Source organism: Anoplolepis gracilipes, chromosome 3 (assembly GCF_047496725.1).
Source record: "Anoplolepis gracilipes chromosome 3, ASM4749672v1, whole genome shotgun sequence".
Classification (NCBI taxonomy): Eukaryota; Metazoa; Arthropoda; class Insecta; order Hymenoptera; family Formicidae; genus Anoplolepis; species Anoplolepis gracilipes.
In genome coordinates this window covers 10,531,160-10,550,000 of record NC_132972.1, presented here as the reverse complement: position 1 = coordinate 10,550,000, position 18,841 = coordinate 10,531,160, and the positions used below count along the sequence as shown (strand labels likewise).

Sequence of the window (18,841 nt, the reverse complement as noted above, 5' to 3'; positions counted from 1 at the left end):
GTGTGTGTGTGTGTGTGTGTGTGTGTGTGTGTGTGTGTGTGTGTGTGTGTGTGTGTGTGTGTGTGTGTGTGTGTGTGTGTGTGTGTGTGTGTGTGTGTGTGTGTGTGTGTGTGTGTGTGTGTGTGTGTGTGTGTGTGTGTGTGTGTGTGTGTGTGTGTGTGTGTGTGTGTGTGTGTGTGTGTGTGTGTGTGTGTGTGTGAGAGAGAGAGAGAGAGAATATATTTACAGATCATATTGCAGAGAGTAATGTAATAAAAAAAAGAAAAGAAAAAGAAAAAGGGTGATAGAGGAGCAAAAGCCCGTGCTACCTGCAGAGTTTTCGTAACTTCCAGATCTGTTTGGACTGTACCTTCTTTGTTGAGAGGGTGCAGTGGAGGTTTCAGATCCCGATTGCAAAAATCCTTTTTGCAGCACTCGATGACGAAGCTCGTGTTTCGCGAGTCGCTCGTCATGCAGAAGATGAGCGGCTCGGGCTGCGACGGCGGCAGGTGTCTATTCACGCACCTTCAAGCCGATTTTGCACCAGTTTCAAAAAAACGGAGACGAGGAACACTCGGTGTGACGCGTTCGCATCAACGTACGAGTTATCAAGGGAAACATTTCGTGCGGTATTAAAAATTTTTAAATAAATACGAGCGGAAATCCAAACCTTTCGTAGCACGACAAAAAGATATTAACGCGCTTCTAAGGTTGCGTTCTGAATGCGCCTGCGTTTATCGATATCGTTTCTCTGCCATTTGATGTGATTCGAGCACGTTTAAGCTGTTTTATTAACCAAATAAATGTTTATAAGCTGACTCGTTATATAAGTTTAGAGTTTTATATTGTATAAATAGTTAAGCTCTTTAAAAAGAGTCTTCTTTATATGATTTTCTATAAATTTCTATACTTTCTAAATTTTATATTTTATTAATTTTTTATTCAATTAATTATTTTATCGTGCTACCGAAAGACTCGAGAATTTCCCCACGTTCAATTATATTTTTAATTTGCGTAATAACGCCGTTTCTATCAATTTATCTAGATAACGTTTGAAATGATTAATCTAATGTCAATTATCATTATTATCATTATTTTACAAATTACTTTTAAAAGTGATTAATTTTGTTTGTGTTTTGTAAATATACATAACATATATATATGTATTTAACCTCTTACAGACGAAGCAAAATTGGAAAAAGAATCTCTGTTTGTGCGAGTAAACAAATTAAGTTATGTAAATATACGTCCGCTGATTATCCGAATAAATAATGAAGCGATAATATTGTGCAAAATACGTGTACGCGTCCGTTAAATTATTTCGCATCACAATTCACACACGATGCGAATGCTGTCGAGGAAATAGGAAATATCACTGAGCAAAAACTCTCTAGCACAAAATTGAAAGAATAATACTAAAAAGAAAAAAAAGAAAAAAAAAAGAAAAAAAAACGGGAGAAATGCGAGAGCGGGGGTTGATAGTCGGAAGGAGCAAAAGAAATTCGCAACACCGTGCAACTCAACACACTCTCGTGATACCTGACATGTGGGGGTAGCCAGTGAGGTAGCGCATATCTTCCTGATTCCTGAAATTCTGTTACTTCTGTCGGAATGGCTTCGGAACATACAACGGTATGTATAGCGCAGAAGCCCCGCGTCGACTCGCGATGCGAGTCTCTCTATCGATCGGGCTTGTTCTACTACAGTAACCCCGACGAACTCGAGAAAGGGACAATCTCGATTCGTCGAGAGAAATGTGAGTCGAATCCTGAAACGATCTTCAAAAGCAGACACATCTCGCACATTCTGAACAAACCGAAATCGTCACAGCAAAGAAAATGTGAGTTAGGGACAAACGATGAACACTACGATGCAATGTGTGTTAGTCGAAATCTTTCAAACTCGATTATTCTACGGAAAAAGCGCAGTATTCCACATAAAATCTTCTTAAAGGATGTGATTTTTCAAAATCTTTCGTATCGTTCTAGATAATAAATAAAAAGGTCGCTCTTATTACCTAGTACAATATGTTGCAATATGTTTATAATTTATATTCATATTCACATTTTTCGTATTTAATGTTAAAAAAACTGTTTTACATTAAATTGACTTACGAAAATGATATTAATAATATTATAAACAAATAATTATATAATTATATTCAAACCTAAATGTGATGTTTAATTACTGTCTTAAGTGTGTTAAATTAACGTCATGCTTTCGTGTATAAGATTCTCCGTTTTTTATCAAACTTTTACATCTGTTTGAAAGAAACATTTTCAAACAAAAAATATCAATACCCTAATAACTAATTTCATATTTATTTCATTATACAATTATCGATAATATTACCGAATATTAATATTATTTTTTTCAGAGAATTATTAACTTTCTCAGGTAACGATTCAGCTATTACTTTTTTCGTGAAGACTTAATTACCGTTTAAGCAGAATGTTAAATGACACATAAGCGGATCTTAATGCTCGGAATAATTCTTATAGTTTCCTTAAAAATTTTTTTCGAATGTATATATGTATATTATATGTATATCATCGTCGCGCGGGAATTTCATTCGCAACATATGCAAATCGCACTTCGTCGCGACACGCACGTCAAGGTGAGCCACAACACGCGCGATTCGATCGTCGTGAATCGCATGCGAACTACCGGACACGAAATCTCTTGAACAATCGGTCGTCATACATATCTTACTGACGCAAGCGCTCGCTGATTTGCGTTCGATCGCGTGATAATTGATTCCGTAGGACGAGCCTCCGTCAAATCGTTAACGATTGTGTGCCAGAAACGCGAGAGCGAAAAACGGAAAGTTGCGTTAACGATATCATGTTATTAACTGTTCAACAATATGATCTTTGAGCAAAGATTGAAGTTCGTTAAGTTTATCTTTTAATGCAAGAGATAACAAATAAATTAATATTCTATACTCAAATATTAAACAAACATAGTAATAAACATAGTAATGAAAAAAGTGACGTGCCTGTAAAATATCAATTAAAAAAAATGTAAATAAAACAAAGTGTGTAAACAAGATCAAATGCATAATGAATATCTTGTATTTTTATAATTTTTTAAAATTTATAGAATACTCACACAAGTATAGAATATTTTTTCCTTATTTTTAAAATGTACACAAAAATGTAAAGATAGATTCTTATTGAACAACTGATTCAATATGTTATATATTATAATGCCATCATTGGAATAATATGATGAAAAATATGTTAAATACAGTACATTAACTGTTTTAAAATAAAATTTGTATTTTGATACCACCTACATATAAAATAAACATGTACAATAAAATATATATAATAAATTTGGAATGATATGAAAACAGTCATGAATATTTAGATTGCAAGAACAATAATCGGCAAACTTTTTCGCACGTTTTATAAGTAAATCTATGATCGTATATCTAATATTTATGCACGCTCATTTCCGATTGAATGCAATTCACACGGCGAGTGTGGAGGCAAATACATTAAAAATTAATTTTGAAAGGAAGTGACAAACGTATAAAAAGTCAAAAAAACACTAACACTTTACCGAATGCAATTCATAATTTCATTAGGATATTCGTCATTATATCTGTTTTTGCAAAAATACATATGCATATGTGCATAAATGTTTGACAAATCAATATAAATGCGCAAATAAGGACACACGTATATGTATGTGTATTTACGTTTATGTATCGCGCGATATAATGAAAAAAATAACAATCGAATACTTTACGTAGGGCGTTATATTTTTCAACTATAAAAAAACCCACACTGCACAAAAAAATATAATATATGCAATTCCGTCCGCTTAAAATAAAACGTTACTTTATTTTTGTTATTTCAAAAGTCACATGCTATCCACTCGGTTTTCGTTGGGGTTAGTTCGTGGCAGTATATATGTTATGTATAGGGCGGTTACATTGTACACACGTATAAAAACAGAAAAAGCCCTCGTCGGTCGCGAGCCCTTGGAAGAATACCTGAAGACAACTCAGACGTGTCGGGAGATAATAAAACTGGGTATAAATTCAGGTTGCAGAGATCTTTATCGCAGCAGATCCGCGAGCGATAGATGCCCGGCTTGCTGTTGCAGAAATGGGGTGCTTCCGGCGGCAACCAGTTACTTCGGTCGAGGCACCTTTCACAACACCACAATTCTAAAGTTTAATCCGGAAGGCTCGCGCACATCGCTCGATCGCGTAAGCCGAAGTTTACCAAAGTTATCTTTCTCTTATCTATGTATCTGTGACTGTATTTACTACGTGAATATATGTGTCCATATATATGTCTAATCAATATAATTTATATAATTAAAATTTTTTAAATATCCGTTTTATTTCCTGTATAAAAAAAAATACTAATATAAATATATATTGTTCTTTTGTCCATTTCTTCGAAAAGCTTAAAAATAAATAAAATTAATAAATTATATAATTATATAATGTGTATTTTAAAGGAAACGGTCAAGCGTATAATTTCCGTTCCATTTTATCTACCTTACTATAAAACAAATAGAGACAAAAAAAAAAAAAAAAAAAAATAACTGCAAGTCCACCTTCAATTCTGCTCTACTTTCGCTCGATCGACATTCTATAAAATCTTTCAATGTGTGCGGATTCACGCTTAACGTCGCAATACTACCGATAGATTTTGCATTTATGCGGACGCATATAAAATTGCCTCGTGCTGCTTTCACGTTACAGCCGGATCGAGTAATCTCGGTCGTGCTATTTTCAATACGATCTCCGACCGAATTATCCGAATTATCCGTCTGGCGCATCAAGCATTTAAGGGGCCGTGTACATGTCTGCGACCTCAGATCGTCGAACTGTCTCGGTCGATCTTGTCCGATTTCGAGAGTAAGTCGTTTTCAAATCGAGAACTTATTAAAATATAAGGAGCGTTATTAAAATATAAATTCGGCTGAGACTTTTGTTCTGAGACTTCTCCAGATTGTGCAATGTGTTCATAAAATTAAAAAATTTTAATATTCAGGAGTTTTCGAGACTGTCATTACTACAATTAATATTCAGTCATTCATTTATCAAAAGTAGATAAGATTAGAAATTACAAATTTATACAACGCAGTAACCCGAACGCAGTGGCGAGCCAATATATTTCTATCCGAGAGAAATGTTGAAGATGTTATAAGACATTAAATATAATATTAATCCATTATGTTTCATGCATAATTATTTTGAGAAAAGAGTTTAAACTAAAACGTTGCTATTTATAGAAATAAAAAAGACAAAGCAACAAAGTAATTAAATTTTATAGGTGAGTTTTTATATTAAATAGAAACTTGTATCAGAAAAATATAAAAATATAAATCAAAATATAAAATCATATAAAAATAATTGTTCGACATACATATATTGTATAAATCCTTACGTCATAAACGTTTTATAAAACATAATAAATAATATAATGCTTTCAAGTAATTAGTAAAAAAACTGGAAATATTTCAAATTGTAATTTTATAAACTAGACAAAATGATTGATATATATAATATATAAATTAATATAATATCTATCCAATATTAAAATTATCAAATTAAACTCTTTCAGTTTCAAAATATTTATCTAATGCGGAAACATAAAACACTTCCTAAATATTTCACTACATTTGTATTAATTCATATTAATTGAGATTATACATCATCCAGCATTAGACTTTCGTCCTTTGACACGATGGCTGTACCGCAAGAGACATGATAAAGAAAATGTCGATCTTTACAGAGTCGAAGGTCGAGTTCATAGTGCGTTTGGCACACGCGCATTGCGCCATTTGCCCAACTTTTGACCTTTTATTCATTGCCAATAATTGTAAGTTTTTTCAAAGCTACCATAAAATTTAGATAAACAAAATGCTTATATTATTTCCAAAATTAAAGCTACAATAGTTATTATTATCAAAAATTATAAATAATATTTGCAAAATTATAAAATCAACTTGACTCTATTCGGAGCATTTTTTATGTTTAACAGATGCTATTAAAGAGTGAACGTGTTGTTGGAAAGTTAAATTAGAAGAAGTCTGAATTTAATGATTTAGAATTTAAAACCATTAAGAATAATGAAAAATGGTTTTTATAGAATCATTTAAAATTGATTTAATAGCAAAATTTATAAATTGAATACAATAATAGAACGAAATGTACAACATCATGTACTTTTCATAGTCGTACTCTAAATAAACAGTTTCAAAGTAAAAAAAACTATATCGTGCAATGCTTTTGAAAACTAGAAATTTAAATTGTGTTTCTCGCAATCGTTTATTTTGGTTGGGGAATAAATCTAAAGTAAAATATGTAAATAAAGATCTATTCTGAATGTTTCGTGCGAGCTCATTAGAATATTTCATTTTGCACAAAGTATAAAAGGATTAAATTTTTATACATATAATTATGGTTATAATTTAATATAGTAAATAGGAATAATATTTTTTTTTTCAAATAGAGAAAATTCCTTGTACATCCCGTATTTTAAACATTATATGAAATTCATTGAATTACATTGAATAATGCGCTTCTATATTCCAAATATAAAGTCATTGATATTGAAACATTGAATAATGTTTATTTACACCGGATCGAATGATTATCAAAAAGTGCATCGTATGCTCTTAAAAACGGTAGATCCAAATCATGAAAGTGTTATCTCATTTGCCAGAACTGGATTGATATTTGTATATGGCTACCCCCACGTTCGCGAGCACGAAACTTCCTCGATGCATTCGAGATCGATACCGTGGGTGAAAAGGGAAGAGAAGGTACCACCGAATTTCGCCCCGAGTTCGCCCTGCGATCGATCGCGACTAGAATTTCCGTACCTCATAGCAGTTCGAACTTGAAATCTCGCCATGCATCGCGTTCGGTAACGTTACCAACGCGACGACCGGCCGACAACAATAATTTGTTTCCGCCGAAACGGGCGCTAATCATGGCCCGGGCGAGAGCGCGGGTTGGAAAACCGGCTAAACGTTTATTCGTGGAAACCACGACGAGGGCATCGATCGCAAAACCACCGAAGGCCATCGTTTGATGTGAAAACTGCGCGGTATTTCTCTCTTTCGTGGATAGTAACCCGAACTGTCAAACGCACGCACGAGACGCATGTGTCATAAACGTTACGTAAGGAAACTTTGGGTAAATACGTATTTAGTCTATTAGTGCATAGTCTTCGATCAATGAAAGAAGATTTCATACACGGATCTTTAATTTAAAACTTGATTTGTGAACTATAAATTGTTGTAACAAAAAATAATGATATAGAACCTATTAACTAAATACTAAAAGATGGAACTCATAAATACAAAATTAAAGATTTATATAGTAATTTTTATACACAAATTTTCTAAAATATATTATAAATATAAACCTAAGACTTATTATAAAGTAAAATAAATTATAAAATAAAGGACAGAAAAATAAATGTATAATATTTATAGTAAATGTAAAATATTATAAATCACATTTTAAATATAAACATTTTATATATAAATTTATATTATTAATAAATTAATAAATTGTAAATAAGAAACAAAATAAATCAAATTAGAAATAAACTAGTAATTAATGAAACTGTAAATAATAATAAAAAAAAACTTTTAAAACCAGAATGCCTACCTGAACAAGTCTGTAAGTTTTGTATCAATATTGATTACGCAGACAGAGCAACGCGAGCATGAATTGTTCGTTCATATGATAAAATTGATAACACGAATAAAGTTGATAACGCGAATAACGAAAGAATCTTGTTTTGATACAAACGTGCTAACTTAGAAAATCTATACTGACATTAATGTCACTGACCGGTCACTAACACGCCAGACGCCATAATGATTATTATCTAATTCATTATGAAACGTCAATACAATATGCCCATGTCAAATCTTTCTCTCGAGACAAACTTGATTTTAGCATTTTAATTAATAAGCTAGTTTGTTCAATAATCGGACATATATTTTAAACAATATAATACTGAAAATTAATAAATTAAATAAAGAAATTTAGTGAAAAATAAATATATGTAATTTCTTGGAGGAACGTAAGTTTACCGATGTCAATCGAGTGTTATTCATATAATTCATGGCAAATCTGCCGACAATCGAGAAATTAATCAAGATGTAAGGGGGATTTCAACTTTACATCGCATATACTCGTCAATAAAATTCACGTGCAAATATGTTACCTCCGAGCATACGTGGTGACGCCATTTTCCAAGCTTGTACTGGCGAAACAATAGCCATCAGTTTCGCACGTGTAATTGGCTTCTAGGCAAATGTCACAAAAGCACTTCAGTAATCCTAAAAAACAAAACAAAATCATTAATTATATAATTAAGTTGTTTATATAAATAATTTAAGTTGTTTGTATAAATAGTTGTTTATATAAAACAATCAGAACAAATTTTCCATTATTTTATTATTTTAAAATTAAATTATTTCCAGTAAAAATTTTATTACGCGCCATCCTTCTTCATAACGTTTCAAATTTTTAAATATTTGTTTATTAAATATTTTTAATTTACAAAATATATTAATAATATGCTTACAAAATGCTAATAATTAACAACAAATTTGATTCGAATTTTGTTTTTGCAGCAGATTGTTATCACTATTGCAATCATATATTAATATCGTAAAACAAATATTTAAAAAAATGTCATTCTTTGTATACAATTTTATTCGTTTTTACATAACATTTTTCCAAATTCTATAAATTAATTTACAAAGCTATTTTTTAATGTTAGTTATATTATGTAATTCTTTTGATTATTAATATGTATTTATAAGTCAATTAAAATAATATTGCAAAATTGTAATTTTTATAGTTATTATAAAAATTATATTTAAGAATTTATTTCAAATTAAATACTATCAAAAATTAATTTTTTCTGGAATTATATACCTATATCCTTATTTAATCTCTTATACTAATTATGACTTATGATAATATATAAGAGTAGAATATGACGCAAATGAGTATCCATATTATAAATATAGATGAGAATTAATATTTTCTCTTTTGTTTTCATCTGTGACTAAGTATATGGATTATTTGATCATATCGAATTCCATAGGTAAAATAAATTTCGCGAAAGAGCGCTTGCATGCTCTGACATGGAATGGAAGAAATATGGGAAGAAAGATATTATCGTGAAACGCTATACGGCACTTACCACAATTGAGGGGCAGTTTATTTTACGATAATATAACATCGTCGTGAACTTCGCAAATATTGATATGCAATTTTCAACATACATTGAATAATTGTCAATCGCAATTACTTTAAGAGAGAAAGAAAAGGAAATATATTTAACAGAGTGTTTAGTATTTTTATATTTTAAAAACTATTGTAGAATTTAAAAGTTGGTGAAAAGTTAAAAATTTAGAAACCTAAATTTCTTAATACAACAAAATTTACAATACGCCATTTACATAAAAAAATTTAACAATCTAACATAATATGAAAATTTAAAGATTGAATAATAAAGTTAAGATTAGAAGAATATAAAAATTCAGTAAAGTTCTGACATCAATATTTATCAATATGATAAACAGTCTCATTTCTTTTTATAAATTTTACTTGTCAAAAAAAATGTCTAGCATAGAAAAAATTGTAGCCAGATGAAAATCTTGGAGTTTGAATGACTACACTTAGATATTGCTACTTTTTATAAAAACTAATAGCGAACTTATGATAAGCGCATCAAATTTCAGAAGTATTTTAATCTATTATTCTTTCTGTTACTTGAAAAAGAAGTAGACGACAAATTCTTGCGACAGCTTTCTGCTTACATGTACGCAACTATTTTATTTTAATTAATGTATTTTGCTTTTAAAAGATAGAACTCTTTCTAGAACTCATATAAAATTATAAATTTTTTAAAGGTAACAAAAAATGATAAGGAAAATCTCTCAGAACAAAGTGAGATATTGCGTAATCTTGGCATGATCTCAGTCTAGCCTTATGCATTTTCTCTGATTTAACAGCCAAAATATGTTTGCCAAAACTATATATCAAAAGCTGTAGACCTGTCGAAAATAAAGTCAAAATTCTTAATTATTTATAAATATAGTTTATTTTCCACGAAATAACATGTCTGCTTCTATACATCAAAGCTCTCTTATTTGATATTTAATAAATCTCACAGCTATCAAATTCAATTTTTTTTTTTCTTAAAAAAAGCGTTAAATTTTTCTAACCACTGTATGTATGAAAATACACAACATTTTTATAATATATGCTGTTCATTAATTGTTGGCAGTTTCTTTTCAAAAAATTCAAGATTTAATTACGTTATGTCATATTCGTCAAAATCGCATGTAAATTATATTAGAAATAATGCGTCTTGCTATGTTTTTTTTAGAGCAGTATATATTATTATGACGTTTCATTGGCCAAAGAAAGACAGATATTTTTCTCGCTACTTTATATCGATTGAAATCGCGTCATTCGACCTATCTCCGTATCTCACGGGAAAAAAATATTATGACTTCGATATTTTATTGGACAGTAAGACGACACGCGTCTTAAATATTATCTGCGTATTGCGGCTTCGGTTTATACAAATGCCTCGTTTATCGTAGATTATAACCGAAAACTTACGACAGAGATATATGATGCTGTAATGAGTACGGCACTGTGTTGCACGTATATACGCACACAACACAAACGCATACACAAAACATAATGATATTTATCATTAGTTTTGCGCCGATATATTGGAATACCCCTATAAACAATTATTATTCGTTCTATGTCCTAATATATCGTTATCAACCATAAAATGTCATAAACCCTAAAATTTTATTAAAATAATCAAGTTATCTTTTAATTCATTTTCTTTTGTAAATTAAAAAAATTAATTATAAAATAGATATTTAATTTTTATATTTTAACATTAGAAGTACCGAACAATTTTTCTGAGCGCTTCCATTTTTTAGATTACTATCCTATTTCTTGTATAAGAGATTAGATTTTGAAATTTTATAACTTCAAAGTTCTATCTTTTACACAAAAAATGAGGTATTAATTTAAAAAAATAGAAACACAGAAATGATCGCTCGTATTTCTAGTGTTAAAATCTAAATTTTGTTTGGAGGATAATATAGTAACACAATATTTTATTATATTATTATATAATTACATAATATCTTATTATATTGTAGTATCTTCTTATTATATTATTATTATATTCTTATTATTAATCTTATTTATATTAAATTTTGATAAAGTTTGGAAATTACGCGAAATCAACTGTTTATTAAAAATTTCAAGTTAATTAGATAAACCAAATTAATAAGAAGTTAATCATATAAAATATTTTATACATATATATAGAATATTATAGAATGTCAAGATCACCTCACCACTTGCTGATTCTTGAAATATATAGAATGTCCCAGAGTCTCCTGTTAATTATAGATTTCTGAGGTTATTTGGAAACAGTTTTTTCTCAGCGAAAAGTCATTAATAATTTTCGAATTAAGTATAAAGTTTTTATATCAAGCATAAAGTTTCGTTTGCGAAAAGTAAGGACTTTTCACAAACTAAACTTTATAAAGAAAGAGAGTAAAAAGAAGACCAATATCCTTCACTTAATTTCTCGAAGAATTTATTTTAATACATATAGGATTTTAATTTATAAGACTTACAATTAGTTACAAAAATATATAATAGCAAAAATTGGAAACTTGCAAAAAAATATTCACCTGCTCCGACATTTTTGCTGAGAAAAAAAAATCGTCTTAAATGATCTTAGAAATCTGCAATTAGCAGGAGACTCTGGAACATCCTGTATATTTGTAACTTTTAAAATTGATAAAATTAAGAAATGTTACAAATATTACAAACATAACATAGAAAAATTTACATAGTATTAATTTATATATAAATATATAAATATACATATGACATGAGAAAAATCAATATATGTATTAACAAATACTTTATTAGAAATAAATTATTTATAAATTTCATCCTTGTTACTCTCTATTGTTCCTACATAATCGTTCTTTTAACAACGCTAATACGTCTTCTATGGACGGACATTAGCTAATATTTGCATTTACATGCGGACGGCATTAGGGTTGTTATATAGACGTGTACGTATGTATGCGTAAAATCTCGTTAACGTCGTTGCTAGTAACAGTAGCGCTTAGGCGATCTTTTCGTCGGACCTACGATCGTTTTATCAAACAGCCTGCAAACGCTAATAGCCCGTAAGAATCCGCGGAATAATAATGTACCGCCGGAACCAAGAAGTAGTCATGGCGTTTCATCTATCAGTTGCAGGAACGTCGGAGCGTGTACTGCTTTTTCAATGAGGATTCGAGGATGCCCGATTTGCATGCACGACAATTACCAAGCATCGAATCCATCAGAGCGAAGCCATCGTAAGAAGAGAGGATACAAAGATACTGGAGAACAAATGAAATAAGGAGGGAGAGGAGTTAGGAGACGGAAAGCATGTATATGAAAAAGAAAAAAATAGAAAGAGAGAAATAGAAAGAAATAAAAAGAGAGAACAAGCTCCTTTTATTACGCCAACGAGATCGTTAAATCGAGTGTTTCCGAACGAGGTCTTTCTTGCTACAACAACGTAAGATAAATATCTTTTTATGCTATTTACACATCGTCCACTAGTTGTTCGTGTCAATTCTTATTTGCGCAAACTTTTTTCTCAATCAAAAACAAAAAAGAAAAGTCTTGTTAAAATGATCATGCAATAAGACATATTGAGAAAAAAGCACATTGAAATATTTTAATCACGCTCTCTCTCCTAATAGATTATAATTACGCAACAGTACCAATTTAATTCTAATAACAAATAACATTATATAATCAATGTTACTGTGATAAATTGAGATATTTCTTTTCTCGAATTATGAAGTTATGCAAAGTTTGAAATAATTGTTCATAGTATTTAAATGTTAATACTAAATTTTATTGTTTTAATGTTAAACTTATTGCTTTCTCATATAAGATACATTTCCTCTCTCTTTTTTAAAATTGTTGAATCACTGCAATCTGTACTTTTAATATAATTTATCATAATACATATCAAAGAACCAATAATACGTGTATTTATAAAATGCTTTGCAAGATAATAAATAAAATATTTTTCTGCAAATACATTGCCTAAAGCATTGAAGAAAAAATGACACAAATGAGATACCAGATCCCATATCTTAATTAAATATAAATATAAAGATAAGAACGCAGATGGTAACGATATAACTAAATACGTGATGTAAACAAGTTTATGTGATCGTTAAAAAGTCTACGTTTTAAAAATATTGTTACTAAAAAAAATCTGTTCTTTGCGCTTATGTGAAGGATTTTATATTTGTCTGACCTATAGCGCTCGATCAAATCTCAAAATTACTAAGCATTACCTTTTTTCTAAACTTTATTATACATTTAAATAATATCTCGGTTGAATACATCAATAATAAGCTTATGACATTAACAAAAATTTTCGATACCGAGTTAAAAATTCCTTTTACTTCCTTATTTGATATATATATATATATATATATATCTTTTAATAATTAATATATTAAATCTATGTTTTACAGAATTATTATGACATATATAATATGTCTAAAGCAATTAAATTAAATGTAAACTTTTTACAAATAAAAATAATAAAAATAAATGTGTGTGAGTCTTATTATTGTGAGTAAATATAACTACGTCTTGATTAATTAATTTTTATTCTTTTATTCCCTATTTCTTTAAAGCAAATGTACTAAATATACATATTAAAATAATTACATAAAAAATTTCAAAAACTTAATTTGTACTTTTTAAATCATTTTTAAATCATTTTAAACTTTGAAACTTGAAAATTCCTCGATGAGTATGTAAAGTCAGGAACTAGTAATAATAACAATTTAGTGATTTAAAAATATCGAAAGCTGTAATAACAATCGCTCATTTATACACAATGAAGAATAATAGTTATCTGGACAATAAATAATATAGGTTCGACTAAACTTAGAAATAGCATAAGTTCGATTGTGCTTATTATCTTTCGAGCCGGAATAAAATATAAAAATAATTGTTTAACAGAGCAAACATAACGATTATGCGAAGATAATCATCGCAGAGTTCAAACGATCGTCTATTTTTGAATTGTATGGATTAATATGGCTTCCAATATTCACTGCTAGTGCTGAAAATCTATAATTTACGTCACGTATACTAGTATAGATTTTTAGTACTGGCAGTCAATATCAAAACGTAGCCCATGTATGCCATGAAAACTGTAGAAAATAAACTACAATTTTATTCAAATTACATAATCCCATATTGATTAGTTCACTTTTAAAAAAATAAACAATATATAAAAATATACATTTTTCACTGTAGGAACATAAGTAGTATTCCATTCTTTATGATTTTATATTTTTTTATTTCATCTATTATAAATTAATGATAAAATTTTATTTTTTAGCGCTCTTTAGTATAAAATTAAAGATGCGTATCGCCATAGATTTTACAAGAGTTAAAACAGTCATGATGACATATTGAAAAGAGAGGGTTAAAAAGGAAATGGACGAATTAGCTACGTCAAAAGTTAATAAAGCTAATACATCTATTTCAAGATTCATGAATTTGACATTGCGCAAAGAACTTTCAAAATATAAAATTAATAATCAATTATTTAGTTAAAGTAAAAATTTGTCCTGTATAATATAATTTAATCTCAAAATCGTTAATATTATCTTACAGCAAACTAACTTCTTTTCTAACGACCGTATCGCGAAAATTTAAATAAAAATTTTAATTCTACAAAACATATTTACTTTAATTCACAAATTAATTATCAATTTTAACAGATTAAAGATTTTAAAGATGCCTTGCGCAATGTCAAATTCGTGAATCTCAAAATGTATATGTTAGATTTATATTAATTTTTAACGTAACTGATCTATCCCAGTTCCTCCTTAAAGTGCATTCTGATGTGGCTCTTGAAAACGGAGGTGCGGAGAACGCGACGTAGAAGGCACCGACTGCACCGGTTCACCCTTCCGCATGCTTTTCGGACCTCGTGCAGCAACGAGATTAAACGGCCCTTCTGTACACGACGGCGCGTTACTTACGCAACGTTATGTACGCGCCGTCGAAGGGGAAAAAGCGGTAACAGAGAGGAGGAGCGGAGACTGCAACGGTGAAACAGAGGAAGAGATAGGGACGTGCGAGCTACACAGAGAGACAGAACGAGCGCGAGAGACAGAACTCGATAAAAATATAAAACGAAAGAGAGAGAAAGGGAGAGAGAGATTTCACGCATACACGTATGCAAAAAATATATATATATATATATATATATATACACACATACACGCACTCTGGTAAAAGATCCGTTCACAAAGCATATCGCGTGGGACAAATAAAAGTGCATTCAAGAAAAGAGATTCGCCGAAATCATATTGCATCCTTTTTTTTATTATTGTATGTGATTTTGTTCGATATTAAATCTTCAGTCGACTAATTTTTCTATCTTTAAGATTATTTTGAGTATATTATCTAGTCACCGAGAACAAACTATTTAAATATATACATATACATGCATCCAATCGAGTTCCTTTCTTTTTGTATAAGATAATCAAAGATCTATCAATAAGACTGCAGATTAAAGTTCAACAAGAAAAACGTTAGATACTTTTGTAAAAAAGATATATCATTTTTTTAATCATATATATGTATTCTAAACTGTCTGATATAAATTTTAATTGTTTGACTCAATTTGTTTAATGTTGTCAACACATTTATAATATTTAAGATACAAGTAATTACAAAATAAAACGATTTTCACAATTTATATAATTGAATATATTAATATATTTTCTGTAATTGTATAACAATATCTTAGTGTACGTGTAATCATTTAAATTGAAATACACTTTTTCAACATTTTACTTTGAATGTGATTATACATATTTTAATACACTTTATAATAAATGTATTATAATAAATATGCGTGTTCAATTTGAAAATTTAATTATAATAAAAAATAGAATTATCAAATCAATAGTCAGTCAAATATTTAATTATTTTAATTACTTCTGTAGTAATGCAGTCAATATTTACATATGTTGTATTTCTCGATATTATATTTTATAATTACTTTTAGCAATTAATCGCGTGCGAGAGAGACATGTGTTAAACGTATTTCTGTTATTTTTCCTATCTCTACTTAAAAAAGCATGACATGGATCTATTGTATCTTTAGATAAGGAAGGTGTGGTATTTGCGCAGTCTACAAAAATGTTACAAAAATATTTTATGTAAAATTGTATCAAATAAAACTTGAGGTTCTTTTTATTTTTTATTTTTGTATTTTAATGCACTATATATATATATACTTTTATAATCGTGATAACATAGGCATTATATGCTGTACAGAATTAATGAATGAATATTATAGTGGAGGTGTGATACATGTAATAATAATTAGAATCACGTAACAATTTCTAAAAAAACTGTTATAATATTTATGCTAATATCTCAATCAATCTTGTTAAGTCAATCGAGTTTTATAAACAAGTTTTTATTTTGTGATAAATTTAATATAAATAATTTACACAATTTTCAACTTTCTCCAGAATACCATATGTAACAGATATTTCTCGCATAAGCAACCCAAGTCATGATTATCACTCAAAATTTGCACAAATTCTTAGATTTACATTACCATTCACCGATATACATAAATAGCAGTATAAAACTTTAGCCAATATTACCGCATGTCAAACGCATGTAGCATGTATTGCATTAGGATCCGGTTGTGCTACAACGTGTTATCGCTACGAGATACGTTTCTCGAGTAACAAAAATACACGTACCGTTCACAGGATACGATGCGTGGAACAAGCATAGGAGAGCCAGGGCGAGGAAACTCGCCATGCCGCCGTCGCGAACGCCTCTCATCTTCCCTGAGCTTCCGCCGCAGCCGGTGGTCCGCCGTGATGATCGGGTGCCGTCCGCCGTCGCGGATCCGCGAGGAGTCCGTCGTCCTCACGGTTCTCGATTGACGACCGGGATTGACGGACTGTCGATCGTCGCGGCTCAATCGCGCCGATCGCGACGGAGTCGCGCGCGTGACTCGCGGGCGGCGACGACGACCGCTGCCGACGTCGATCGCGGTATCATCCTCCGCCGATCGCCGGACGGAGGATCCGGGGACGGGGCGAGGAGTCGCCCCGCCGACGAGACACTTGTCACCGCGGTTGTTGCCACTGTCGGTGCCGCTGACGCGCGGCGCTCACTCGCATAAGAGCCACTTCCGAGATCGAACGCGGTGTTTCTAACTCGCACTGTACACGCACTCACGCACGGCTCTCTCACGTCCTCTTGTTTTTTCTTAGAGAGTTGTTTTCCAAGCGTACGGGAGCTGTGCTCACACACCGTTCTGTTCACGTTGTCCGGAACGAACGTCGGTCCAGATAAGTCTCGACCGCTCTCTTCTACGGATCGAATATATAACACCGCGAGAATTATATCTTACCGGGTAAACGCGAAGAGAATGACGGTTCCGGGCCGGTGGTTATTCCACGACAATTTTTCAGATGTTTGTCGCCGTGGTGCGACGTCTCCGTCGCGGAAGATGCGCCGCCATTTTCCTACCGACAGGCCCGGTCTATTGCCCTCGGACGAGCACGCCGAGAAGCCGCTCGCCACACCAAAGGAATATATATTTTCACCGGTACAGCTCACACGAGGACAGATATCACTGATAATCGTGCGTCAGCAAGATTCGATTTCGCAAATACGACGTCTCGCTACGCATCATCGTTCTCGTCTCGTCAAGTACTACTCCGTAATTTCGGCACAATCTCGACTCGGCTGTCACTCACCGGAATGACCTTGCACGCCGACCGTCGAACAGCGACTGATACTACCGCTACTGCCGCGCTACTGCCGCCTGCCGCCTGTCCTGCCGCCTGCCGCTGCCCCTTCAACCTTCAGCCGATAGTGCGCAAAACATGTCGCTGTCTTCTTTTCAGGGTCGTATATAACTGCGTGTACACTAAAATTATTATGCCGTAGATTTCAAAATTACGTTTAATCAATTATTACGTATTGTTTAAATAATATTTACAGGTTTTTTTCATTAACTATGTATTATAAATAAATTAAATATTTTAAAAAATACAAAAAAACAGTAATTACATTATAGAGAAATATTTTATGTTATATTACAAAATATGAAATGAGATATATATATATATATATATACTATTCCATTTTCAGAATTTTGTTGTAAACACACACACACACACACACACACACACATGTATAAAATCGAAATATAATAATTTAAAACAAGTTAAAACAATTTTACAAAAAAAAAGAAATTGAATTTTGACAATATTTCAATACAGTACAAACGTAAGATTGAAATAAATACTTAATGTTCGACTATGTAGTTTTCACACTCAAAAAATTTGCAAACTAAAATAATAATAATTAAAAAAATAATTTAAAAATTAGAAGAGGTTTTACATTACAATTAATAGCATTAATATTTTATAAGTTAGTTAAATCATATTTATTTTATAATATATTTTTAAAAAATTTTTGCAATTATTATTTCATCATTTTTATATTGGCACATGTATATGTTACATCAATAGGAGTAACAAAAAATTGATACACTATTGCAAGGCAACTTGCACATTCAATATATACTTTTGATTTCATTAGTATCCAAATTTTACAATTCGCAATAAAGTAATTTGATATAGTTATCATTTTATTAATTTTTACTTTTTAAATATATCGTGTGCACGTATGTGTGCAAAAAATATTATAAATATG

At 30.7% G+C, this 18,841-nt stretch overlaps 1 protein-coding gene across 5 annotated transcripts in view; it reads right to left on the bottom strand.

The window, feature by feature from the left end:
- Nucleotides 1-18,004, bottom strand: part of Babo (TGF-beta receptor type-1 babo) — a 40,857-nt gene extending 22,853 nt beyond the window's left edge. The window contains exons 1-3 of one of the 5 annotated variants that reach the window (XM_072889074.1): nucleotides 16,867-18,004; nucleotides 8,196-8,310; nucleotides 3,983-4,140 (exon numbers count right to left, since the gene is read on the bottom strand). In XM_072889074.1, coding sequence (XP_072745175.1) covers nucleotides 3,983-4,140; nucleotides 8,196-8,310; nucleotides 16,867-16,951 — 358 coding nt within the window. In that variant the 5' untranslated portion in view covers nucleotides 16,952-18,004. Of the gene's footprint in view, nucleotides 1-349; nucleotides 505-3,982; nucleotides 4,141-8,195; nucleotides 8,311-16,866 lie in introns of all 5 variants that reach the window. The other 4 variants (XM_072889075.1, XM_072889073.1, XM_072889072.1 and 1 more) reach the window with 4 other exon arrangements.
- Nucleotides 18,005-18,841: the final 837 nt, after the last annotated feature.